The sequence below is a fragment of the Magallana gigas genome, chromosome 6 (assembly GCF_963853765.1).
Source record: "Magallana gigas chromosome 6, xbMagGiga1.1, whole genome shotgun sequence".
In the NCBI taxonomy this organism is placed as follows: Eukaryota; Metazoa; Mollusca; class Bivalvia; order Ostreida; family Ostreidae; genus Magallana; species Magallana gigas.
Window position 1 is genome coordinate 50,459,618 of NC_088858.1, and position 26,812 is coordinate 50,486,429.

At 34.6% G+C, this 26,812-nt stretch overlaps 2 protein-coding genes and 1 long non-coding RNA gene across 4 annotated transcripts; 1 reads left to right on the forward strand and 2 right to left on the reverse strand.

The window, feature by feature from the left end:
- Nucleotides 1-207: 207 nt before the first annotated feature.
- LOC105327453 (uncharacterized) lies at nucleotides 208-20,660 on the reverse strand. The gene is made up of 15 exons (XM_011427946.4): nucleotides 20,288-20,660; nucleotides 9,946-10,052; nucleotides 9,657-9,824; nucleotides 9,426-9,534; nucleotides 9,183-9,290; nucleotides 8,740-8,875; nucleotides 8,443-8,514; nucleotides 8,010-8,142; nucleotides 7,685-7,849; nucleotides 7,150-7,337; nucleotides 6,379-6,502; nucleotides 5,971-6,181; nucleotides 4,953-5,104; nucleotides 4,619-4,789; nucleotides 208-1,317 (listed from the first exon to the last, which is right to left on the reverse strand). The coding sequence occupies exons 1-15, from the start codon at nucleotides 20,499-20,501 to the stop codon at nucleotides 331-333; spliced, it is 3,045 nt and encodes a 1,014-aa protein (XP_011426248.3). The 5' UTR covers nucleotides 20,502-20,660; the 3' UTR covers nucleotides 208-330.
- Nucleotides 20,661-20,845: 185 nt separating this feature from the next.
- On the forward strand, nucleotides 20,846-21,918 carry LOC105327444 (uncharacterized). Of its 2 annotated transcripts, XR_002199519.3 has the most exons (4): nucleotides 20,846-20,884; nucleotides 21,075-21,128; nucleotides 21,263-21,381; nucleotides 21,888-21,918. It is a non-coding gene; the product is annotated as an uncharacterized lncRNA (long non-coding RNA). The 2 variants fall into 2 exon arrangements; XR_900048.4 differs by lacking the exon at nucleotides 20,846-20,884 and having other exon boundaries at nucleotides 20,891-21,075.
- Nucleotides 21,919-22,242: 324 nt separating this feature from the next.
- LOC105327439 (leucine-rich repeat-containing protein 61) lies at nucleotides 22,243-25,828 on the reverse strand. The gene is made up of 8 exons (XM_011427926.4): nucleotides 25,730-25,828; nucleotides 25,547-25,633; nucleotides 24,823-24,969; nucleotides 24,403-24,463; nucleotides 23,795-23,946; nucleotides 23,036-23,104; nucleotides 22,761-22,883; nucleotides 22,243-22,667 (listed from the first exon to the last, which is right to left on the reverse strand). The coding sequence occupies exons 1-8, from the start codon at nucleotides 25,734-25,736 to the stop codon at nucleotides 22,594-22,596; spliced, it is 720 nt and encodes a 239-aa protein (XP_011426228.4). The 5' UTR covers nucleotides 25,737-25,828; the 3' UTR covers nucleotides 22,243-22,593.
- Between the last annotated feature and the right edge of the window lie 984 nt (nucleotides 25,829-26,812).

Sequence of the window (26,812 nt, forward strand, 5' to 3'; positions counted from 1 at the left end):
GGTGTGGCCCAAGACTAGTATTTTGTACCCAGTATGTGAGATTACACATTTCTATAAATTGAATATTGCAATTGTACCACCAACTTTTAACATCATGATAAAAACAAATATCCAATAAGCTGATACCTTCTAACATAATAGAGCACACTCTATTAACCACACCTGGTTGTTGAGTTAAAACTCTCTTCAAGCATTACCATCATAAACTTAAACATTGCAAATATTCTTTATTAAAATGTTGTTATCAGTACTAAGATCAGTATAAAATAGTACTTGTAAATAGTAACCATTTTAGATAAGACAAAATAGCTGAAACAAATATAGGGAGACTCAGAAACCAGACAGGAGCTGTTTCTTGACCTTTTTCCGGCCCTGATTGTCTGTCTGACTGTTGGTGGGATGAGAGTCAGGACTCTCCGTCACTGGGCTGCGTAGAAGGTCAAATGCCTTAATACTGGAGTCAAACAAGTCTGACAAACTGGACCTAACACTACTCGGTTCAGGGGGGAGAACTCTAGACAACTTGGCGGGAGAGTGGAGAATGTGCATGCGGGAGGGGGTGGATCTAAATCCTTCCGACTGAACAGAGGTGTGAGACTTCACTGACCGTCTGCTACACACACTTGAGGCAGAAGAAGGTCTAGTTCTTGACGTTAAAGGAACAATTGGAAGTATAAATGAACCACTCATGTCTTGTGTTTGAACTTCCCTGCTATCTTGAGTGTCTTTTTCACTTGTTTCACCTCCATGGATTTTGTTTTTTGCAGGAGAATGCAGAGATAACATCCTCTGTGGAGTGGACAGAAAACCGTCAGACCATAGGGATATTGAACTCAGATTGGACATCCGGTCAGACATTTGGGAATTGATCTTTCTCTTCCTTGGTGAATTTTTCATAAATGGATAATCTCGCTCGACCTGACTAACGAAAGTATTAGACTTATCACTTTCCTGCTCATTTGTTAAGTTTGTCCTCTTTCCTTCCAAATCTGAGAGAGCTTCTGTTGTATCCGCTCTCTTTGACACGGTGTCTCGTTCTTGATTACTTATTTCACTGGGATTCTGTTCCCCGTCTTCTGCAGTAACAGACTGAGAAGCACCATCTGCTTGTAAAGGTCTGTCTGTATTGAATTCAGTCACTCCTGTGTACCTTGTTATTAAATCCTGCAACTCTTTGTCATCAGGTACATGATCAGCTTCATCAACGGGAGACAAGGGTGGAGAAATGTGACCCTCCACCAGTGTCGATACCTCACGCTGTAGAGTCTTAGAGGGTATTTTCTTCATTGATCTCCTTCTATCTTTTACCACTTCATTCTAAAAATCATGAAAACATTGTACAGTGTCATGTATATTAACAAAATATTTTGACCCATTCAAGAATTAAATTAAAGTAATCTTCTCCAAGTCATTTATTGATAGACAGTTTAATATTTTCTTGCATGAAAAAAGAATACCGGTGTTGTATAGCAGTTTTTCCCCCATAGTAGCTTTTCCCCCCGGAAAACCTACTATATAGTAGACTTTCTCCCTGGGGGGAAAATCTACTATATAGTAGCTTTTCCCCCATAGTAGGGTTTCTCCCTCACGTTTTTGGTTCAGATTTTATAACAAATATTTATGGAAATCCAGTAAGGATTAAAATCAATGTATCTACACTCCCAGGTTGCATACTAGTACATGTATATGCATTCATCTGTACAGGTTAAGTTTCGTTTTGCCGATTTATTATTTTTATAGACAATGCTGAAAGTTTAACATGTGTGTAATGGAACTACACATAGAACTTAATTTAGGTAATTTATTGAAAAAAGTTTTACAAGTTATACACTTATATGCATAATTCTGTGTTCTGAAATTGTATTAAACGAGAATGTTTTTAGAATTTCTTGATAAATTTATCAGACTGTTTGTGAAAATTTCATCCAGGGTAAACCTCTGTTTTAGAGAAATTTTGTTTCCGATGTTTCAGAGCCCGATCCTATAAAATCCTATTATAATAATTATAGTGCATATTGTTTAGGGTCAAATGTCTCATAAACTAGAGATGACCATATCACCATATTTTTATAGTGGCAGTGGTTTACCACTTGAAGATGATTCTGAAAATTTCAGCCCTCAGGGTAGGGGCCCTTGATGTTTCAGGGCCCGATGTTTAAAACCCCATTATAATGATTGAATAGTGTTCTATAAGTGGGGACCCGAATCTCAAATTCTAGAGATGACCAATTAACCATATTTTCACAGTGATAGTGGTATACCACTAGTAGATGACACTGAAAATTTAAGCCCCCATGCAGGTTAGGAGCCTTTGTTGTTTTTGAACCCGATGTTTGAAATCCAATTATAAAGAATATGTATTTTTTAGGGCCCCATATCTCAAAAACTATAGATGAACACATGAACATATTTTTACGGTCATTTAAAAGTAAAAACATCATTAAAAAATACACAATCACTCATATATATCTTTATCAAAATGATTGAAAATTACGTTTTAATTCTGCTACTTTTTTTAATTTACAAACAATTTTTTTAAAAAAGGTACGCGCGTAAAATTCATTATTTTTCAAAACATGTAATCAATTTTCAAGATGACTAATGATATAATAAATAATTAGATAAATAAATCAATGAACTTTTATTCATAAAAGGAGAAACCGAAAATCAAAAATAAATAACCAACCTAAGCGCATATACGACTTTTTTACTTGTTAGTTGATAAGCAGAACAAGCTTATATTTAAAAAAAGTCAGCTCATCACAATATATGTGTTGGTTGTTTTTTTGGTTGTTTTTTTTTTTTGGTTTTTTTTAATTACCCTTGTTTAATTGTCAGAAGAAATAATATGGTACACAAGTAAATCTTGATTGCAAAAATATGAAACAAATAGTATAAATTTTTTAGGTAATGGAATCGTATATATCTTGATTTATATAGCATCGTTTTCAAAATTGTATATTTATAAATCACGTTGCAAACTTAAAAAGGGAAAAATTAGCAAATAGTGAGTGACAATATAAACATAAAGTTAGTTCAGATTCCATTTCACATTTTCCAAAGTAACCAGTAAAGATACCGACATTGTTCTGGTTGTGAAGACATTTCATTGTTTTTTAAAATGTTTACATCATAATATCTCGCGTTTCGTACATGTAGAAATGTGCTTAAAATATGAATATGCGTAACTTTAAAACGAAATGGTGAACACTAACTTTACACATGCTTTTAATACATAATTAAAATACCCCTTAACCATGATTTAGAACCCCATCAATCAAAGTAAAACTAAAACATTTCAGTTTCTCATCATACCATTGCATCCTGTCTCCCGTTTGATATTTAGAAGAAGAAATATATACTAGTAATTGTTTTTAAGATCGTCAATTCTATCGGTATTAATTTAAAATTGATGGCCTTTTGGACGAAGGGAGTGATACATTTCCACTTTTTATTCCCTTCCTCTACAAAATTAAGTCAAGATTGGTCAGTTAGTTCCCTGGGAGAAGCTTATACATTAATGGTAATACATTTCCAAACCGGCGTATTTCACTCAAATGTGTTCTTACATGTTCATAACGTCGAAGTCAAAACTGTAGATAAGCATCGATTAGATGAAAAAGATTCAAGGTATTCCGAAATCCGTGTAAAAGGTGTTGCAAAAAGGGGTGAGAACAGGTGAAATAAACGATGGTGACACATGCATGTTATGAAGGCGCATGCCTTAGTTCATATTTGGGGTTGAAAAACCATGTATTTTATCCTAGGTATTAATAAATGGCATAATTATCCTTTTTTGTGAGAAATTACTATCATATCAGTTATTGCAAATTATTGTCACGAATGGTCCGCAATAAACATGGCCGGAAAGTAAAAATGGGGGAAAATCCACTATATAGTAGGTTTTCCGTGGGGGTAATCTGGCTATAAAAAGGGGGAAAGCCCACTATATAGTCAGCTTTCCGTGGGGGAAAAACTGCTATATAGCCATTTTTCCGGGGGGAAGAACTGCTATATAGCCATTTTTCCGGGGGGAAAGATGGCTAGGGGGAAAAGGCACTATATAACACCGGTATTAAAGTTTGCAGATATTCTTGCATAATGATTAAGATTCATCCGAAATACATGTATAAATTTTTGTTATTTTTTATTCCTAAAAATACATCTATAGTGACTATATGAACATGTAGAGAATCTATTAGAAATATGTGTAAAAACTAGAATTATTTTGATGCATCAAGGTCATTTGTATTTTTTTATTCCTTTGTCTCAAACTACATGTACCATAGACAGATAAGACACGGTGGTTTTTTACCCATTCACTGACAGATCAAACATTGTGGTTGTATTAACACTTTCACTTAAGATAGACAAGGCATGGCGATTGTTAACAGTCAAACTAAACTTAGTAGTCGTTTACAGACAGATAAAACATAGCAGTCTTTTGCAGACATACAAAACATGGCTGACTTTTACAGACAGATAAAACATGGCTGACTTTTACAGACATACAAAACATGGCAGTCTTTTACAGACAGATAAAACATGGCTGACTTTTACAGACAGATAAAACATGGCTGACTTTTACAGACATACTAAACATGGTGTTAGTGTTTACCCTTTTCAATAGGAGTTCCCTGAACTTCTCCTCATATTCCTCCGTGTCTTCATCAGAGTCATCGTTCCACTGGAGGACCAGGATCTCCCCCAGAGAACATATTTCTTCTTCAGCCTTCCCATCATCCTCTGTTCTGTCAGATTCCATGACGTCAGCACTCTGCACAACGTTCTAAAGTATAGAGATACAAGTGATGAAAAAAATGAGACTGATGGAGATTTAAAATATACAGGTAATAGCTCAATCCACGCGAAACTCAGACTTGATCTGACTCGGCCTAAACACACTCCATTCCTTAAAAAGGGGGTATAAAAATGACCCCTAGTTTACTTACATTCATCTTAGCATCTGCTATTATCCTAGCTTCTGAGATGAGATGTAGACATGAATAACACAGGGCCTGTGTGGAATCTGTCATCTGTAGATCACACGTGTCCAGCATACAGAGGGAACAGGATACGTGACCTGGGCAGTTCAAGGAGATTTCTGACAAAGAAAAGGATGATGGCAGTATTAATGTTAGAATTTCCTTGAGGTCATCTGATTCTCAGCCTGACAATGCCAAAGTATTGTGATTTATCTAAAGTGTTGTCTGCTCCTCAAACTGTGTATGAATTAAAATCAAAAGAAATATTACTTTGGTAATAATGGTATACAGGCATTTATAACATTTTTGTAAAACTGGGTTGTATTTTAAAAAAATCCACGTATAAGGAAAAAGGATATTAGTGTTAACATTTAGAATACTAGTAATGGACTGGACTCAGCCCTTCTTCCCTTAATTCCGTAGATTTATGCTTTATTTAAATTAATTAAATCTGTTATTTTCTATGAAAAAATCAAACTTTATGATATAAACTTAAAATTATTGTTAAAATGCAAGTAGTTATTCAAGTTTGTTGCAGAGCAGACAATCTTACTTTAGCCATATACTCTTTATTTTTTTCAAACCATATGACATTATGATTGCCAGCTATATTGTTATTATATATTATAGTACAGTGTATATTGTTGTCAGTACTGTAAATTCCTAATTAAAAGTGAGGAATTAATATCCGCATAAAATCGTGAGAAGCATCCTTTGCGGATTTTAAAATCTCACCATTATTTTTTGAGAGTTGAAAACTAAAAGAAATAAGGAGAAAGTCCAGCGTTCGCGATTTTATATTCTCGCGATTTGATACAAACCAGCGGGATCGCGGAATTAAGTACTCCCGTAATATAAGGAATTTACAGTATTCATTCAATAAAATCATTTATGAAGCATCAATCAATAAAACCATATACAGTTGTGCAGATTATCTAGTACTTGCAAATGAACTTTGTAGATGTCTGCATTAATATAGTAATACCAGAGAATATATCGGTGACGTTGACCTCCTTCATTGACTTTTTACAGCTGTTGATATAATCATGAAGTTCCTCTGTCCATTTCTTTGCTCGCTCCACTGTGAACTTATCCAAAGTCTCCTCTCTGGATGAGGGGCCTGAAGAAAATCCTACTTCCCTGGATTCAGTTGACTTTTCAAATTCTTGAAAGTACAGTTCTCCTAAACTGTCCATCTAAAGTACAGAAAAATGAAAATTGCATCTAAATTTTTCTTAATATATCATAAACCTGTTGATCATCAGTGTTTCATACATGTTTTTATATTTTGTGATTTTAGGGGAAACATTTTTAAAATTCTGCTTATTTATAAAGACAAATTTTCTAATACAAATAAGTGAATTGAATCTTGAACTTCTCTCTTTATATTCACCTGCACCAAGATGAAGCCAGAGGGTGTGTCTATGAGTGAGATTCCTGCTAGAGAAACATCAAATCTCATGTCAGAGGCAAACTTATGGAGGGGATTACACAGCCCTGGTAATTCTGTGAAGTCTCTGCAAAATCAATCCAAATCATGCGATAACAAGGGGCAGGGGCAGGAGAAAACAGAAACTGTAATTTTCAAAACTCTTAACCCTGAATTAAGGTCAAGATCTAGAAAATAAAAAATGCTTACAGGTTTATGAAATTCAAAATATAAATTTTTTCAATGATGCTTCATAACAATAGCTTTGTTGGAAAGGGTGTACCAGGCTTAATGTTTTGTTAAACACAATGAAATATTATGTTTTTAACTGTTAATTTCTATGTAATAAGAAGGAAATAAGTGACAAATCTCGGAATTTTGTCCATTTTCGACGAATGAAATATATCTAGAATGCCTAAAGTCTCTTCAAAAATAGCTTCAAACAAGCTCTTGACCTTCACTTTAAAATATTGTCAAACTGAATATAGGTATCGGGATTACTTTTCACATGACTTAATATAGAATGTCAAGAAACTGTTTCATTTTCAAAATACTCCTTTAAAGCTGTAGAGTATGGGAAAAAGATTTTATACTAAGTAATAATCAATTGTGACGTCATAATGGTTCTAGTATGAAAAAGACACTATGAATGAAACCATGTTAATGTTGAATTTCTTATAACTAGCACTGATACAAAACGACAAACAAAACAATGATGAATATATATGTTCTTACCCAAAATGAGAGAACCTCCAAGGAGAGCCAAGAGACTGGGGAAGCCCTGGGTGACCGTATCTATATTGGAACGCAAAAACATCTGCAGGATACAGGCTTCCCATAGCAACCAAAATACTATCTGTATCCATGACAACTGAGGAGGCAACCTGTGGGGGTTTCCTGAGCATGTGTTTCCACTCAAGCATCTATCAAAATTCATTTACCGGTAAAGTTACACATGCATATTTTTTCGTATATTACCATATCTAACCTTGACAGTAGCAATTCATATGACCAACACTGGAAGCTGAGAGAAAGAAGTACGTGTAATTTTATTTCTATGCCATTCTGCTTAGTTTATGTATAAATTTAGACACATATGGCTGCATATGTTATAAATAAAAGAAAAGAAAGAAAAGACCATGCATTTTCTTATTAAATACAGTTGCATATGTTAGAAATGTAGAAAAAAGATACTTGTTCACAATTAATCAGTCAGTTTATGTATGACAGATTCATTTATTGGCTCTACAAGCAGTAGAGCTATACTTACTGGACATCCTGGGAATCGGTCATCCATCAGTAACAAGGTGGTATCAGAAGCAATCAGGTAGGCATGATGGGAAGATGGGTGTTTCTCCACCAAACAAAGCCTCTCCTTTGTGTGGAAGAGTTTACTGGGAATTGCAAAAAGGTCAACACAAGTAGAAGATCGCATCTGGTTAAAAAAAAAAATGACATTACCATTACATTACATTGTTCCACTCTCATTTCATACCAATGAATGATTCATAGATAAGTTCACAGGTAAAAGTGGTCTGTATGAATTTCATGCAGTTAGATGTACATGTATATATAATAATGAGGTGTGTATGTACCCTCATATCAGTGATCTGCACTGCTGTGGAATCTGCTATGATGACGTGACGAGGGTGAGAGCCAAATAGAGCCTGTCGCCAAGACTCGTGGGAAAGAAATCGGGTCTCCATATTCTTCTGGACAGGAGTTTTACTGGAAGCAAAGGAAAACGGAATCTAGTCCATCAGAATATACAAGTGCATATATCATCAACTAAATCAAAGTTTACAAACACCTCAAAATAGTGGACCAACATTAAAGTACAAATGCAATAGAATTTAAATTTTGAATACCTATGTTGACATTTGGTAATGTCTGCATATGTGAAAATAATTCTTAAAGGATCATTAAATAAACCTCTCTTCAAGATTGACTTTATAAAAATTTTATTCTTGTTTAAGTGTGTCACGGAGTACATGTTGTATTTATGTAACGACTTTCTGTTGACTTTACCTCATCCCTGGAGACCACAGGTAAATGTTTCCCTGATTAGAGGCAACCAAACACTCAGATGGAATATACACACTGGAGAAGAAAATCAAACACTTTGTAGATACCAGTCTAAATTGTCCTTAGTACCAACAATAATCATACACAAAATCAGAAAAAAATATTAATAGATTTTATCATAAATGCAATTTTATAACTTGATAAGATGTATTTCTTTCAGGGTCTATTATATGTACATATTACATGTACTACCATTTTGGAGTGCTAGTTCATATTTTAAGAAATAGTACATGGACTTACCTCAAATCGACAGATGTTAAGTGTTCATCAGGGAAGTATTCTTTTCCGATAGAGTTCAGAGAGTAGGAAAATCCATCTGAGGTTTCCTGATTTGTAAACACTTCACAGACATTCTCTCCTCTTGCCACACAGTAATCTGGTGATAAAAACAAAATTTTACGGAGGGAGAGAATGTTCTGTTTATATCAATATGTTTTCCTCATAAATATTGTATATCAAGTGGCAGATGACAAAAAAATTCCCAAAAAAGTGCCACATTTTTACATTTAGTAGATGAATTTGCCAAAACAACTCAATATACAATTTGGTGAAAGTTGAGGCCAATGTAAGCAAATGTGTAAGGTACTTGATTTTTGAGAGAGAAAAAAAGCATACTGTGGTACACTTGGCAAAAAATAGAAAATTATATTCATGCACATGAAAATCACACTTTAATATTTTACCTTGATTTCTACATTGTGCAGACCTAAGCTGGTATATTTCATAACCAAGCTCAATGGTCGACTTTTTAGCTACGTTTACTTCAGGAGTTGTGCTAAGTTCAAGGAAAGCTGCAAATACATGTAGTGAAAATCTTAATAAAAAGTTAATTAAATAATATTTGTAACAACACATAATACTTGGTAAAAAAAATATATTTAGCTACATATGGAGCAAAACATCTTAAATTTAAGTATTGTACCTACCCAATGAGTTAAAATTGTGATCTGCGGGAGATATGAGCATTTGTGTTCCATTTGTTGTCTTGGTACCCACTTTTGTTATGCACCCTCCTGTGTACCTGGAGTTGTATCTCTATAACACACAACAGATACATTTTAATATAATTTTGAATTACAAACTCTTTCACAACACTCAAGAGATCTCTAAAGTGAGTTGACATTACACATCATTACACATCATTCTATGTTACCCACCAGAACACCAGGAATGTCCTTGACTTTTCCGTACTGTTTCACCAGTTCTCCAAGCCATGGAGGAACATCAATACCTTCAAACTCTGGATTCTCTGCTTGTGTGCAGTTTAGAGCCTCTAGTCCTTTTAATACATTTTCAAATTGTGTCTGCATGGTTGTATTCCTAGGCTAAAATTTGTAGTAACATTAATGTTAAAAACAAAAGTAAAACAAGAAGAAAAATTGTTAAGGAGAAATATATGTGCTTTGATTTATTAAAACTTAGAACTGTGTTATATCCATTACATACCTTCTTTAAGTTTGCTTTCATAACTTTCAATTTGTTACAAAATGCTTCAACTTTATGGCTCTGCAATTCAGTTTTGTGAAACACCCTGTCTTCAAATGGGTATGGAACTGAAAAAAATGGTTATGGTTAATCAAAAATATATTTGTTCAATCTTTGTAGGTGTTTTCTTACACTCATTATTTACTCAAATAAGATATGTTAGTGTTAAAATTAATTTCATTCTTTTTAGTTAGATATGATCATGGCAAACCACAGCCAATATGTAATACAATCTTCTCCTATTTGTAACAGTCAGTCAGACAGTCAGTCAGAATCGGTCGAATACCTGCGGCAGAAAGCTCAGGCGGTAGAGCACCTGACTAGAGATTCAGGGTGTCCTGGTTCAAATCCCAATCTGTTTTGTAATTATTTCTCCCATCTCATTACACAGTTTAAGCATGTTGAGTTCATCATTCAAACAGATTAAAAACAATATCACATACTGTACATTCGAAAATATTATTTAACTTATCTGAACTCTAACTTTTCAGCTTAGGTAGAAGATAGCTATACAGACTCTGGACCATAGCATGAAAAGATAATTAGCCCAATATAAAAAAATGACCGCTCTTGGGCTGATATACAGTGACCTCGAGCTAATATGGGATTTGATGTAAAAAAAAAATGCAATGTCCATGATTTTAATATCATATAGTAAACAGGGAATTATTTGAACTTGGAATAATTATAAATCCTGGAATTTAAGTAAATTTTGAAATCAGGTGTAGTACCTGATCACTTACTTAGTTTTGCTGTAAAATTTCAGTTTTCACTGTAGTACATGCTGTCTAACCAAGTAACTGGGTGAATGTATATACAGGATGCTTCATACAAGTAATTAAAGATAAATAATGGCTAATCTGTTTTATTTTGTTTAGTTCATGTTTTAATTTCATATTTTTATTGTTCTTTTTCAGTCAAAGTTGTTATTTCTTTAATAATTTGCTATTTATGCAGTGTTTCTGGTGTCATGCTATTGTATATGAGGGTGTCTCAGGGGGTTAGTCAATTTTTGCTGCCTGGCAGCAACTAACCCATCTGCGCATGCGTCGTATTTTCTCGCTTAATTCCGTATTTTTCTGCAGTCAAACGGTAATAATCCGTAATCCCTCGAATGTCGTCATTAAATTAAAGCTACGACTCCACTGCTATCGCAACATTTTCCTTCCGAGGTCTAAAATCTAGGGTACACATTGTCAACAACGCACGGTTTCAGTCGGCAGCCCCCAATATAAATAAAGACTTCGGCCAAAGAAATGACACCCCGGCAACCGAATACATACCGATGCGTATTCCGCAAGACGACAGCAAACAGCAACACTTGTTTTCACAATCGTAACAATGTTTTTAAATCGCGAAATGACCAGACAAACGCCACGATGTAAACACTAGAACTTACAGCACCTTCCTCATGCAGACTACCACTCATCGACGTCACGTTGTAAAATACTACGTCACAGGTACATTGTTTTCCCGAACTTTCTAAATCTAAAGCAAACCTTGCGCCTTGTAAGCAATATAAGACATACATTCTTTATTAATAACCACACGTACTTTTAATTTGTTGTAAATCGTTCTTTTTTACCCATACAAATAAATATCACAAGAGGAAATCGAACTGGAAAGTACAAAATAAAGAAATCGGACTTCAAAGTTTGAAGATCCATGATCCGCACCCGTGTTTCAGCTCCAGCTAAGAGGTGCATTTTTAGTGTGCAAGTGGAGAGTTTTCAAGCCGCTGTGACGTCATTTTTCACAACCTTATTTCATATAGATATATTCAGTGATCAGAGTTTAAGAGATCAGAGATCAATGAAATAGCACACGTATTGTCATCGTACAGATATAGGAAAAGTACAATTTTCATTTATGGGATGTTTTTTTATAGAGTATATATTTCTATACTCGGTAATTTCTCTGCATACAGGCATTAAAAAAAACCACATCATCATTTGCACAAATGCAAGCTTTCCTGTAATGCATGTACGTATGTAATGCTTTCACATGCAATATTTATCCTATGTCGCTGTTGTATAACTGTATACTAGTAAATAGCAGATGTAATATGCATGTTTATAAATACCTCCATTTTATTTCCACCATACTGTACAGTTGTGTAATGATATTTCATTTGGACGTCGGAAGCAAAGAAAAAATATACGTTAAAAAAGGATTGTGTAAAGTTAAATACAGTTTGATAGTTTACTGATTTAAATTTAAATAAATGAAAATGGGGTGCTAACTCCTCTTTTCTTTTTCTTTGTTTCCGACGCTCGCTCTCTCTCTCTCTCCTCTCTCTCTCTCTCTCATTGCAATTTTTCTATGCACTGCCTGTGATTATGTAGTATATGCACCCTCTGATCCTTAAACACCCTCTGTAGTATGCTAGCTAGCTTTGTAACATAACTGCATGGTGTGCGCTTTTGTGCACATGCGTATGGGTCACTAACCAGCTAATCCAAGCACTATGGACACTGGGGGTTCTAGCTAGTGCTAACAAATCTATTTGAAATATTCAAAGTGTTAAATATAAAACAAGTTTTATCATATTTGAAAAATAATCCAACCATGCATAATTCAAACGCATTTTTAGAATAAATGTTGCTTGATTCCAACTATACTCTTCCGGTCTGAAAATATCGGATGGACGACCTGATTCAAATTACTGTAACCGTTTCCTTATACTTCCTAAAATCCTTTAAAGTGGTCGTCTCCATCACATGCAGGTGGATAAAGAGAGGGAATAAAATTATTACGTTTTATTTATAGACCTTTTTGGGAACATTCTAAACCGATTCGTAAATCTTGTCAGTAAGATCCTGACTAGAGTGCACGTGCATTGAGACAAGTGCGGGTAATATATATTTACCTATTGTTAATTGTTTAGTTTTAGTAAAAAAAAAAACTACATAATATATGTAGTCTTCAGCAATGAAAATGTGCTCTTGTAGTGTACATGTACATATGCTTAATTTAAAACAAAAAAGATTTGATGAAATCTTTTTTGTTTTATTACTAGTATCTCATTGAAGTTTTAATTCTGAAATTTTGGTACTGTGTCGTTTGCTCGAAATAAGATCAAGAAAATAATAGGATACGTGATTAATAGTGGGGATAATTTATCAGCATGCTAAATAGATGGTAAATGTGTAATACAATCGTATCAGTTGCCGTCCCCGGAAGTTGATCTCGTATTCAAGGAGGTTTGAAATGTTGTGTTGTACATGAACTTTCTTAATTGTTTACATGCACACCCCTTTCACGGTATTCTTAGCAGTTACAGAATTTCTTATTCTTGAAAGGAATGATATTTCGTGTGTGTGTTTCATGCGGATGTGAAAGTAGCTATAAACTCTGTCTCAAGACATCATTGGTTCTCATTTTGCTTAGTTACTCGATATTTATTATAAACACCTAAGGGTTCAAACGATGTTCATTCAACTTTGATTAAGGTGGAATGACACACCTGGAAAAAATCACTCAAATTAACAGGAAATATTTTGATAATGAAAGATAAAATTATAAATTAACTGTACAAATATCAAATAAGCGAAAAATTTGCAAATTTTGGGATAAAAAATGAATATCTAAAATAATTATTCCAGTAAGTAACAACAAAAGCCCCTGCGGAATTCGAACTCGGGGTGTTCGGATCACAAGTCCGACACGTTATCCACTCGGCTTTGGAGTAAGACAAATTACATGTTTCAGTCCATAAAATCCTTTTATAAAACGAAATATCGTTTCGATCAGTGGTCAGTCATTTTGTGATCATGTTTTATTCAACCGTAAGTAATGAGAAATATTCATTTCCTGTTCTGACCCCCCCCCCTCCCCCGCTTTTTAACTTTTGAGGTTTCAATACACGGCCAAAATGTGATTTTTGTTTTGCAACAGACCAGAATGATAACGCTGAAAAATTGTGTGAGGCATTCCGAGTGAATGGAGATTCCCCGTTATAAATTCTATAAGAAATCATTTATTTTTTGTTCCTCTTAATTTTTCCGAGTGAAAAATGATAATGATAAATGAAATATCTTGGATGTTTTCAATTTCATCAATTTTTATTTCAGTTCTTTCATACCTTTTACTGGTATATGTATTTTTAATCAAAACCAGCCAAAATTTGCTGCATAAATATATCGGGACAGACTTTGGATAGCATTGCAGAACTACTTACATATGTAAGCGGGTGCGTTCTGGTTAACAATATTAATAATTTACGTATTAAAATTTTAAACATAAAAAGTAAAAGGCTTTATATGGTTTTTCATACGCACTATGGAGGTGGCGGCATGGCAGGAAAAAAATATATGAACAGATAACCTACTCCATGAATATGTGAAAGTTACTTTAGCACAAGTATCTACAACTACTAACTTGGAGGTTTGGTCGTGGGGTTTATAAGTCCGTGAAGTTCATGCTTTCAAAAAGCTCAAAGTTTTGATTGAACGAGGATCGAATTATTATGCAAAGTCAATACAACAATACAAAGAAGAAAACAATACAAAGAAGACATCATACGAAGTGGAACTTTTCTACTATAGAACACAGACACCTGACGTTACATATTTTTCTCACAATAAAAAATATTTACGTCCATCAATTATGATTCCCTCTATTTCTTACGGAATTGATTATACATCCATAGCTCTGTGGAAACTGACAGGAGTGAAATCTACAAGTCCCGTTTATTGATTGGTCGAAACCTGTATGTACAGCGACCTAAGAAAAATCATGGATTGCACAGAATAATCGTAGTGATATCAGACTCAGATTCCCGTAGAAGACAATTTGGCTGTTTCTTTTAGCTAACGTACTGATGTGCATTATCAGTAATTTAGTTAATTTTACTTAATGTTTACAATAAATTTATTAATCTGTTAAAAGAAAGAAAGAAAGATGTAATTTAATAATATAAACAATAAACTGCTTTCTCTGATGTTCATGCGAATTATGAAAGTTACATAACCCGCTTACGCGTGTTTTGTATTTTTTCTGCATTGTCGCCACCTTTATACTCCGCATGAATTACCAAAGAAAGCATTTTATTGTTTAAAATAACCCTCTTCTTAATAATGTTTGGGGTGTATTTTTTTAAAAACATGTAACGATTAATTATCGTGTATCGCAACTTCTCGGGCCTTTCCGGCAAGCTCGGAAAAACACCTCGAATGTATTAACATCACCGGATGTTAGAATTTTATACAAAATGGAGTCGCTTCCTATTAAAATAAGTATCGGCTAGACGGCCTTATAAGTCGCTTCTGTGTTATATTTTAGGGTATATCATTTACTTTATTGAAGTCTAGCTTACATCTAAACAGATCGTAAAATGTGTTGTATTTATATCAAGTTTTATAAAAAGGGGGGTTGTCATGGACGCTTAGATAATACATTCGAGGTGTTTTTCCGAGCCTGCCGGAAAGGCCCGAGAAGTTGCGATTGTATCGTGAACATTCCGGTCCTGTCGTCAACAAACACTGTAAAAGCCGTTTTATAACGGTGTTTGTTTTATGTTGGGTTTTTTTAAAGGGGGGGGGTGGTATGCTGAAAACCCGACCCAAACTTGGTCAGTGAGATGATTCACATACATGTAATAAGAAACTTGTTTCACCTGCTTCAACATCGCTTTAGTCCATATATATACTACATGCGCGGATCCAGAAATTTTTTCCAGGGGGGGGGGGGGTCCGAAGGATAATTGTGTTTGCCAGGGGGGGTCCGAGGCATATTTTCGCGATAATTTTACTATGTAAATTTAATAAATTTTCATTTTCCAGGGGGGGGGGTCGGGACCCCCCCCCCCCCCCCGACCCCCCCCCCCTCTAGATCCGCGCATGTACTATTTCCAAGGTCCGTGGGTATAGCATATATACTCTCCTTGCCTTCATTTTGGTGAGCTAAAAACACCAAGATTTTAGGACAACCAGTTTCAATAATTACTTTTTTCACATTTTTTAAAACAAGTTTTCAAGTTTTTTTTTCTTCTTACAGGCAAAATGCTTTCGTTTAGATCTAAAATGTATACCCTCTCTCACTCACACACACACATTATATATACCAGGTATATACGAACGCTCGGACGCACGCATGCACGCACAAACACGGAGGCACGCACACGTAAACACAACTTATCTTCTTTGAAATCGATTTATTTCTCTTTTTTCACGTGGTTATATGTAAATTTTAAACACCATATTTTAAGTGTGGCAGAAAGGCCAGGACGGCGAATACTTTTACTTCCACTGCATCATTGACCACAGGGCCTGCTATATTTTTTTTATTTTACCAACCATGGTAGTGCATGCCGTGGTTTTCTTATATCCTGGATTACATGTACTTTTATTCTTGTTTATGACTTGCTTATCATTCATAGCTTGTGATTTCGCAGGAGACAGTCTTCTGGTCCAAACATTGAATCAGAAGTAAAATTGCGGGCTGGACGCATGCTTACCCCCCCCCCTTTTTTTTGCAAAGTTAGACCTAACCATTAAGCAAATAGCATCATAGAGGGTTCAGACCCCCCCACCCCATTTTTTCTTGCAGCAAACATACCCCCCCCCCCCCGGCCGAACTTATTTAAAGTATACAGTCATAAAAAATTTTGACGAATATTGAATAAAATAAATAAACCAAATCATGAATGCGATTTTAGTTTTGCATGGTGAAAGATTTGCATTTCAATACTAGCTTTTAAAATTTGTTTGACTCAACATTCAAAGATGATAAATTAGTTGGGACTACATGTGTATATTAAAAGTAAAGTGAAATTTGACATAAAGAACAAAATTAAGAAATTTTAAAATAAGATACGACACAATATATATATAAAGTTAACCCCTCCCCATTTAGAGAAAAAAATACTTATTCGTGTACATACAGGTAAGGGAATAGTGGTCAACAAATGACAATGACAATGACAATGACGATCAATGATGTAAGCAGCATATCTGTTCCAGGTCGTTTATCCGATTGTTTTCAGACCGGAAGCTAAAGACCGGAAGTTAGTTGGAATCAAGTAACACATGATTTATTCTGAAAATGCGTTTCTTATGTACAGGGGTAGACACTAACTTAAAATCCATGGCTGCCTGCAGGGCTACAAAATGAAATTTTTTACTAGCCCTGTCCGTGAATAAGTAGCCAAGCAGCCACAGGCTGCTGGATGAGTCGAGGAGCGACGAGGGGGAGGGGATCCCACTCCTGGGGGGAGGTTATGGGGGGCCACCCCCGGAAAATTTTAGAAAATAAATAGCCGGTATGCAAAATCCTGCATTCTGGCTCTAATTTTTTTTTTTTTAGCAAAATTGTAACTTTATCAATAAAAAGTAAAATGATTTTTTCACCTTAATTAACTGAAGAAAATACTTTATTTAGGCAAGTAGGCCTATATTTAACGTCATCTGTCAATTTTTTACTTTAAAAAAAAGTACTGGTACCAAGATTTCTATCATGCGAATTCATCTATTGTTCCAAAATAAAGATATTCTAAAGAGTTAAAACCCATAATAATGCCAAATCTTTAAAGAAAATTGACACTGGGTTACTCTAGATGCGGTAGAACCATTAGTGTTATTCTTGATCCGCCAGGCAATGCCATATTTTTCCCAGATCAATTGTCTACGTCGGTGCACCACTTGTATTCTCTGTGTGTATGATTGAAATATTTTTCAAATTTGATAAGACTTAAATCACTCAAAACTTTGAACATTTCTAATAGATTTGTTAGCACTAGCTAGAACCCCCAGTGTCCATAGTGCTTGGATTAGCTGGTTAGTGACCCATACGCATGTGCACAAAAGCGCACACCATGCAGTTATGTTACAAAGCTAGCTAGCATACTACAGAGGGTGTTTAAGGATCAGAGGGTGCATATACTACATAATCACAGGCAGTGCATAGAAAAATTGCAATGAGAGAGAGAGAGAGAGAGAGGGGAAGCTAGGAGAGAGAGAGAGCGAGCGTCGGAAACAAAGAAAAAGAAAAGAGGAGTTAGCACCCCATTTTCATTTATTTAAATTTAAATTAGTAAACTATCAAACTGTATTTAACTTTACACAATCCTTTTTTAACGTATATTTTTTCTTTGCTTCCGACGTCCAAATGAAATATCATTACACAACTGTACAGTATGGTGGAAATAAAATGGAGGTATTTATAAACATGCATATTACATCTGCTATTTACTAGTATACAGTTATACAACAGCGACATAGGATAAATATTGCATGTGAAAGCATTACATACGTACATGCATTACAGGAAAGCTTGCATTTGTGCAAATGATGATGTGGTTTTTTTTAATGCCTGTGTGCAGAGAAATTACCGAGTATAGAAATATATACTCTATAAAAAAACATCCCATAAATGAAAAATGTACTTTTCCTATATCTGTACGATGACAATACGTGTGCTATTTCATTGATCTCTGATCTCTTAAACTCTGATCACTGAATATATCTATATGAAATAAGGTTGTGAAAAATGACGTCACAGCGGCTTGAAAACTCTCCACTTGCACACTAAAAATGCACCTCTTAGCTGGAGCTGAAACACGGGTGCGGATCATGGATCTTCAAACTTCGAAGTCCGATTTCTTTATTTTGTACTTTCCAGTTCGATTTCCTCTTGTGATATTTATTTGTATGGGTAAAAAAGAACGTTTTACAACAAATTAAAAGTACGTGTGGTTATTAATAAAGACTGTATGTCTTATATTACTTACAAGGCGCAAGGTTTGCTTTAGATTTAGAAAGTTCGGGAAAACAATGTACCCGTGACGTAGTATTTTACAACGTGACGTCGATGAGTGGTAGTCTGCATGAGGAAGGTGCTGTAAGTTCTAGTGTTTACATAACATCGTGGCGTTTGTCTGGTCATTTCGCGATTTAAAAACATTGTTACGATTGTGAAAACAAGTGTTGCTGTTTGCTGTCGTCTTGAGGAATACGCATCGGTATGTATTCGGTTGCCGGGGTGTCATTTCTTTGGCCGAAGTCTTTATTTATTGGGGGCTGAAACCGTGCGTTGTTAACAATGTGTACCCTAGATTTTAGACCTCGGAAGGAAAATGTTGCGATAGCAGTGGAGTCGTAGCTTTAATTTAATGACGACATTCGAGGGATTACGGATTATTACCGTTTGACTGCAGAAAAATACGGATTTAAGCGAGAAAATACGACGCATGCGCAGATGGGTTAGTTGCTGCCAGGCAGCAAAAATTGACTAACCCCCTGAGACACCCTCATATACAATAGCATGACACCAGAAACACTGCATAAATAGCAAATTATTAAAGAAATAACAACTTTGACTGAAAAAGAACAATAAAAATATGAAATTAAAACATGAACTAAACAAAATAAAACAGATTAGCCATTATTTATCTTTAATTACTTGTATGAAGCATCTTGTATATACATTCACCCAGTTACTTGGTTAGACAGCATGTACTACAGTGAAAACTGAAATTTTACAGCAAAACTAAGTAAGTGATCAGGTACTACACCTGATTTCAAAATTTACTTAAATTCCAGGATTTATAATTATTCCAAGTTCAAATAATTCCCTGTTAGTAATAAAAAAATATCAAAGAAACAATCAAAAACATCTTGACGTGATGAATGATGATTGTCAACAAATCTCTTGGTGTCTATATTCTTGTCTCTTATAAACTTTCCTGTCAATTTGCACCAGCTGTTTGTATACCAAGTTGACGTTGACGTAATCATTTGACGTCAAACTTAGATGATGCATACCAAATTCATTGTCATAATAACCAATGATTAACTGAAAGGCATGCCAGTCCAGCACTCTACCGATTGAATGCCATAAACCTGACTCTACCACAAATACAACAAAGATTTGCTGGTACATGTCTAAAGGGGTGTTTAATAAATTTGATTACATACCCCAAATTTTTTACTTGTCAGTTGTGGGTAAGGGAATTATTTTAGGTCTATATTGGCCAAGGTGGAAAAGTGTATATTTTCTATAAATAAACGATATAACAGTATGTTTAGTATGAGCCCGTCTTATGATATCGCGGTAGTTAAATCATTTTGTGGAAAAATCTATCAATACTGAAATATTTCCAAAAACTAATGTTATTGGGGGGATTCCTCTTTCATATACCTCAGTGGTGTTCAGCGTACCTCTGTTTACTATGTCTAAAAATATCCCGACCTCAAATTTCAATTTCAGCGCATGCTACTATTCGTAAACAGAAATACCGCGATGCCATAAAACCCGCGATATGATAGGAAGCTACTATACATCATGTACATATGAAATAGTATACCTTTCGCTGGGCAGTTACCGACAGGCAGAGCTGGTCTTGTAGCACAATACCATTCTGATTCAAATGGAACATGCTGAGGTGATAGCTTTCTTTCCTGCACATACGAATCAGCTACTTCAATATTTCTGATACTGCCTAATCCCCCAAAATAATGCATTAGTGCATTTTCTTTATGATATCTGAATGGAAAACATTTTGCAGGGAAAATATCCATGACGGTTAAAATAATGCTCAGTTTAAAAACACATCATCAAACTGCTAAAACACATGTCGTCTATATCTAAAAGCATTAACATGCTGAAAGTAAAAGGGACGAGAACTAGAAATAATATAAATATATTGCATGGACATGGGATTGTTACCGGATATTGTTGTAAGGAAAGTAAAAAGAAAACCATACCGACATAAATAATTTGGACAAAAAAAAAAGACTACTATAATCAATTGAAATTTGTTAAAAATTATATGTTCTCAAAAGGGAAAACTATATAATTTGCATAAAGCTGACAAAACAAAGTTTATCTTTTTAAAATAATTCAACCGAATAAACGAAGTACGAAATAACCCTATTCTTGAAAATGAAAGTAAAAATAAAGAGTAAGTTTACTTTTTTCTCTCCTTATTAAAACCCAAATTAATAACCTTAACGTTTATAAAACACGAAAGTTTCAGATATAAGTTAGTTAAGTTTAAGTTTTTATAGGTGTTATTTATGTCTCTGACGTAGATCGATGGTAAAATCATGTTTGATATTTTCTTTTTCATGTTGATTTTCTTCACAACACAGGGTAAGTAGTTAGTTTAAATGCAATAAAGAAAAGTTAACAACACTGTTCAACAAGTAAATTTGAAACAAATCTGAATTTCTATACATGAATTTTTCAAAAAAGAACAAAAACATGTAGACATTGTACTATAGAGACATAAATACTCTGATTGTACACTGTAAGCATTCTCATGATTATGGTTTTGTAGTTGGACTGGTGTTGCCACCTGGAGATGGGTAGCCAACGATGAAAACTGTGGAATTTGTAGGATGGCTTTTGATGGATGCTGTCCAGATTGTAAATTACCTGGAGATGATTGTCCATTAGGTAATTCATTTAGGAACATTACATCAATATACATCCTTGATTAATCAATAGATAATATACAACTGTATGTATGTTAGAGTTTAAACTAAGTCTATTGGTATATATGATATTACACAACAGAACACAATGATGCGATCCTGGTCCATAATCTTCCCTTTTTATTGATCTATTTTGATCAATGATGTTGAGAAAATGGAAAAAAGATTCATAATGTATATTATGTTCAAGGCATTGAATGACTAGCTGACAGCTAGGTAGTATAATAGTATTATCCTTCCACCTTCTTTCTCATTGTTTGTTTAGTGAATGCAGTAGTTGGGGCTATATGGACCATGATATCAGCCTGGGTAGCTCAGTGATAGAACTGACTAGAGTTACAGGGGTCCCAGGTTCAATATCTGGTCCAGCAATATACATGTATTTTTATTGTATTCCTCCTTTTCTACTACATGGACATTCACTTCTGTTGTAAGTCCGTAAATCTTCATGTTGAACATCTTTTTCAGTTTGGGGAGAATGTTCGCATTGTTTCCACATCCACTGTATTGTTAAATGGCTGAACTCCCAACAGGTCAACCAGCTGTGTCCAATGTGTCGACAGGACTGGAAATTCAAGAGTGACACCGAGGCCATGGGAACGTGACAACAGTGGGATCAGTGTGTTCCCAATCTAGATCTGTATCAATGTGTTAACGTTGAACACTGTGTAAAAATTGATGAACTTGTTCATATGAGGGGAGAAGTGGAATGTGTTTTACATTGGTATCTTATTCTTAACCTTGAGAATGATGCTGTTTTCCTGGTGCATTTTGATTTTGTAACAATTTTACATATAAATACAATGATTAAAAACTTGATTAGTAATTGTAGTTTTACTTTAATTTTGATTAAAATATGTGAAAAACAATATCACACCTGAAGAGAGGAATATATCTCTGTGGAATTATATATTTCTTGCAAAATATTGTGAATTAGAATATAACCTCAGTAGTAAATCCTGAATCCTTTACCTTAAGCACTAGTCATGCACGTCTTATAAAATACATTACTGACTGTTCAACATCAAAAGGTCATCTATTGAGCGGTCATCAGATAAAATTAAAATACAGGTACTTTCAATTCAACATGAAATAATTTATTCAATAAAATGGTTTATGAGAAATTTGAAATATCAATTGTGTATGAAGTTTATGAAACATTGCCCAAAGTTATTTAGTTGATTTTTTTCAGCTTCACAAATACATCCTCTGATTTTTTAACAGCCATTTTGCAGGAGGACAGCAATGCTGTAAAAAAAAAAGACAATATGAATTGATATTGCTTGCTGTCTTGTTGATCATGATAAACAGAAGCAACTCTGTGATATATAGTACACAAACCTTCCAGTTGTTCTTTTGCATCTCCCAATCGAGATTCTTCAAATTTTGTTGTAGGCTCAAAATAATCATTTGAAACCCAGGGGGAGGGGTTGGATGACTGCTGACTGTTGACATCTTGTCTCCCTGTCAAGCATAACAGTTATTGTCCCACCATTAAAAGTTTTAATACTTTCTTTATATAGAACAAGAAGTTGAACACACTCCCCAGTATATACATTGTCCTAAAAACTGTCATGTTTCTGAATGTAGCAGAAAACACAAGTACATGTACTCACTCTCCAAAGACTCTTCTATTTCCCGACACATAGAGAACACATCACTGCCAAGTCCCAAAATTCTTTCACCTGCCAAAAAATCCATTCATTTGGGATTTGATGAAAATACACCAAGAAATACTGATACAATGGTAAATTGTAGAAATTGGGGTGGGGGGGGGGGGGGGGGGCACAAAGTAGTTTTAGAATGCTCCTGCTCAGATTAATTTTTTTTTCTACTTTAACATATTTAGTGGTGAAATTTAAATGGCTCATTCTCATTCTGATTACCGGGTATATCCATCTTTGCAAAAATGGGGGGGGGGGGGGGTGGGGGGGGGTGGGGGGACTATGACCCCACCCCTTTTTTTTAATGCCTATGCACAGTGCATCAGGATGTTTGCATATTTATTATCATGAAATTGTAGCATAGTAGATCTTGAAAAAAATGTTTGATTATTTTTCCATATGTTGAACTTGAAATCTCTCCTTAGTACAGTGGCCTATCATGGTTTCAACTAATCTCAGCGAGATTCGTCGAGACTGAAAATTTTTTGACGGACGTCTCGCTGAGATTAGGTTTCAACAAATCTGAGTTCTACATGAGTATTCAATTCATCAAGGACTTTTCCAGTAGTACAGGTCCTAAAGGACTTCTACAGGAGTATTCAAGTAATCAAGGACTGTTACAGGAGAACAAGTCATCAAGGACTTAATTATCTTAACAGAAGGACTTACTACCATGGATTTGTACAGTAATATAATTCATCAAAGACTAACCGTCAAGGACCTTGAGGTTAGGCAGCATGTCAAGGACGTCTTTGCGGTAGGTGTTGCTGTGACAGAGTGGGTTGCTGAGGTCCCTCACAGGGTCATGAAGGCGGAGGTCCTCTAACTTATCTAGGGCAGTCAGGCACCTCAGGCTATTTACACTGTTCAATATCAAATAGACCATTTATACCACACATCACATTAAATCACAGCAAACAGTGGAAGACAGCTGAATTAAATTAAATGAGAGTTTCTGCATAGAACAAATTTGAACCATTTATCAATTCCAAAAACAAATTAAAAAATGTTGTACAGAATATAAAGGTATACACAATCAATCGGAATGAGAGGCCTATGGTCTGTCTTTATTTTTTGTCATTCTGTCCCATATATGTACATGTCTCATATTTTAACATTCTCTCTATGGCTTTAAAACTTGATGACATTATAGTGGCTAAGAATAAAGCAAAACAACTAACAATATGAAGTTCAAGGTCAATTTTACTTTAAATTACCACATTAAGGCCCTGTTTCTTGTTCATTTCATACCAACTTACATGTTGGGGTTTTTTCAGCAGAATTGGTTAGAAGTGTAAGACTTAAAACAATTATATTACCTGCCGATCAAGTTTCCAGCTAGATTTACAGACTGTAGACTTTCCAGTGCCTGAAGACCCTCTGTAAAAGGAAGTTAAAGAACACTGTTGATGATCCATAGTCAATATGAAAGTTCAACAAAGTGATTATATACTAATATCATATTCATTATGTAGTACCATACTCATTACACACTGTAGTTGTAGTAGAATTTTTGGTCTATAAACATTTTTAATTTTGTAATAATGATTAATTAAATGATGATATCAAAACATATTTTCAAGATTAACATATAGTTGTAATTTTCATACAGTTAACATACATTATGTAGTAAAAATCATAAAGTAAGTGTTTAAATGTTTAGTTTGAAATACTAGTATCCATGATTTGGATATTATAATAATATAAGTCCATGATTGGATACTACCAAAGATATTTACCAGGATTTGTGATGCGGTTTCCTGAGAGGTTTAAACTGCTCAGGTTACCAAGTCCAGCCAACTTGTTCAGTTTGGTCAGGTCATTTCTGGAGAGGTTCAGTCGCTCTAGCTGGGTGCATTCACTGATACATCCCAAGTCACTCAGTCCTGGCAGTGAAATTTAATGACAATTTATGTTCATATACTAACAAAGCTGTATAGTTTTATTATTTTTTAAAATGCAGGACCCATTGCATAGGCAACACTATCTAACTCTGATTTAACTTTGACACATCAAGCCAACTAGCATTACAATTTCATATACTATTTCAAATACAAATCATGGGCCATCTTGCTCATCTGAGCAACAACTTCCAATTTTGATTCAAAGTAAACTAGCTTACTATGTAAGGGGTGAAGTGTTATCATTTTCACACAAAACTAGTCAAGTGAGCTTTATGGACTAATTAAGTTCAATGCTTTACCAACACATGAAGACAATGCATATATTATACATAGAGTGCCTTGCCTACAGACTATACTGGCGTCAGTAATAATTATAAATGAAAGGTTCCTGCATGGTTCAAACCTAATTTTGAGATTCGTCAAGACTAAAGCTATTACATTTGTCAAGATTTTTTTTTTTATTCTACTGTTTCGTGCCTAATATGCAAGTAAAACAATTGAGAATTTTTTAACGGCTATCTGTTTATATCTAACTTTATTAACAAGCTTATATATTTACCACAGTCTCTTAAATTCAAGGTGTGGATACTCTCAATATCAAATTCTCCACTTCTGGTTTTCAGCAACGCTTTCGTAATTTTTCCATCTAAAATTATATGTGATGGATTCTTTAATGCTTTGTTCATTTAAAAATCTTAAATTATACCATTAATACCGTCTCTTGTTCGATAAATAGGCATACCTTCCATTCTATTCTCAACCCCACATGTCGTTGCGATTGTAAACAAATAATTTATTAAGTCGTACTCAAAAGAATTCGGTCCCTCTTGAAAAAATCAAGAAACCTAAACTCCATACCTGGAAATCAAAAAATTCTTAAATTTACATTGTAAAATTTACCGAAATATGCCCCTTCAACCGGCAAACACAGTTTTCTTCCTGACAACCCCCTCCCCCTTGCCGGAAAAAATTCTGGATCCGCACATGCCTGTACAACCAGGGTATTCTGTATAAATTATCATGAAAAAAAAAATCATTACTTTTGATCTATAATTGCTACGAGACTGTCTGATTTATCAATTAAATTACGTGTAGGGTAAATTATTTTCATGAGACAGTAAAGTTAAAAAACACATACCGTTTCTTTGTATAATGGATATCCTTTTCATTTTCAAAGAGCACACAATATGCGGACTGTTAAAGCACTGGCTAGCATTAAATCAGGATAACGGTATGTATATGCAAGAGTACACACCAACATTGGAAATACAAGTGAAATCAAATAAAGGGCAATGTGGAATACTGATATTTGTTGAAGCTTTCAGATGGACTTTAAAGCTACATCTATATATTTATATTTGTCTTTGAATGGTTAAAGCACTGTATCGACTGTTCTTTCAGTACAATGTGAATGTGTTGGGCTTTCAGAATATGCTACATTTATATGATGTAAAAAGATTTTTTTATTATGCTCTGCTATACGAGGCTGTCTCAAAAATTCAATTGGCAAGTGACGTTATTCAGTCAAGCAGCTAGAGCGATGAAAATTTTACAACAAAAGGAATATGCATATGTGTTGTGCAATAGTATTGTGTGAAAATGTCCAGTATTTTATGTGCATGATTTCATATGTGAAATGCAAGGTTTGAAGCATTTCATGCAGTTTATGAAATCTGGAAGCGGCGCGGTTCCATTTCAGTTTCATATTTTACTGGCGACACTTAAATTAGAACTAAATTGCCCCATTAAAATTCCCTTTAAAAACCCCCCAAATTACTTGCACATGTCGTAACGAGTTAATTGTACCAAAACCTGACTAATAGTA

Excerpts from the sequence above, each read along its gene's own strand:
- LOC105327453 (XM_011427946.4), bottom strand. The coding sequence starts at position 20,501 with ATGGATATTTTCCCTGCAAAATGTTTTCCATTCAGATATCATAAAGAA. Across the intron at positions 6,182-6,378 it reads CTGGCTTCATCTTGGTGCAG|ATGGACAGTTTAGGAGAACT; the intron begins GTGAATATAAAG and ends TCTGTACTTTAG. Across the intron at positions 5,105-5,970 it reads CGTCACCGATATATTCTCTG|AAATCTCCTTGAACTGCCCA; the intron begins GTATTACTATAT and ends TTTCTTTGTCAG.
- LOC105327439 (XM_011427926.4), bottom strand. Across the intron at positions 24,464-24,822 it reads AAACCGCATCACAAATCCTG|AGGGTCTTCAGGCACTGGAA; the intron begins GTAAATATCTTT and ends TTCCTTTTACAG. Across the intron at positions 23,105-23,794 it reads TAACCTCAAGGTCCTTGACG|GTGAAAGAATTTTGGGACTT; the intron begins GTTAGTCTTTGA and ends ATTTTTTGGCAG.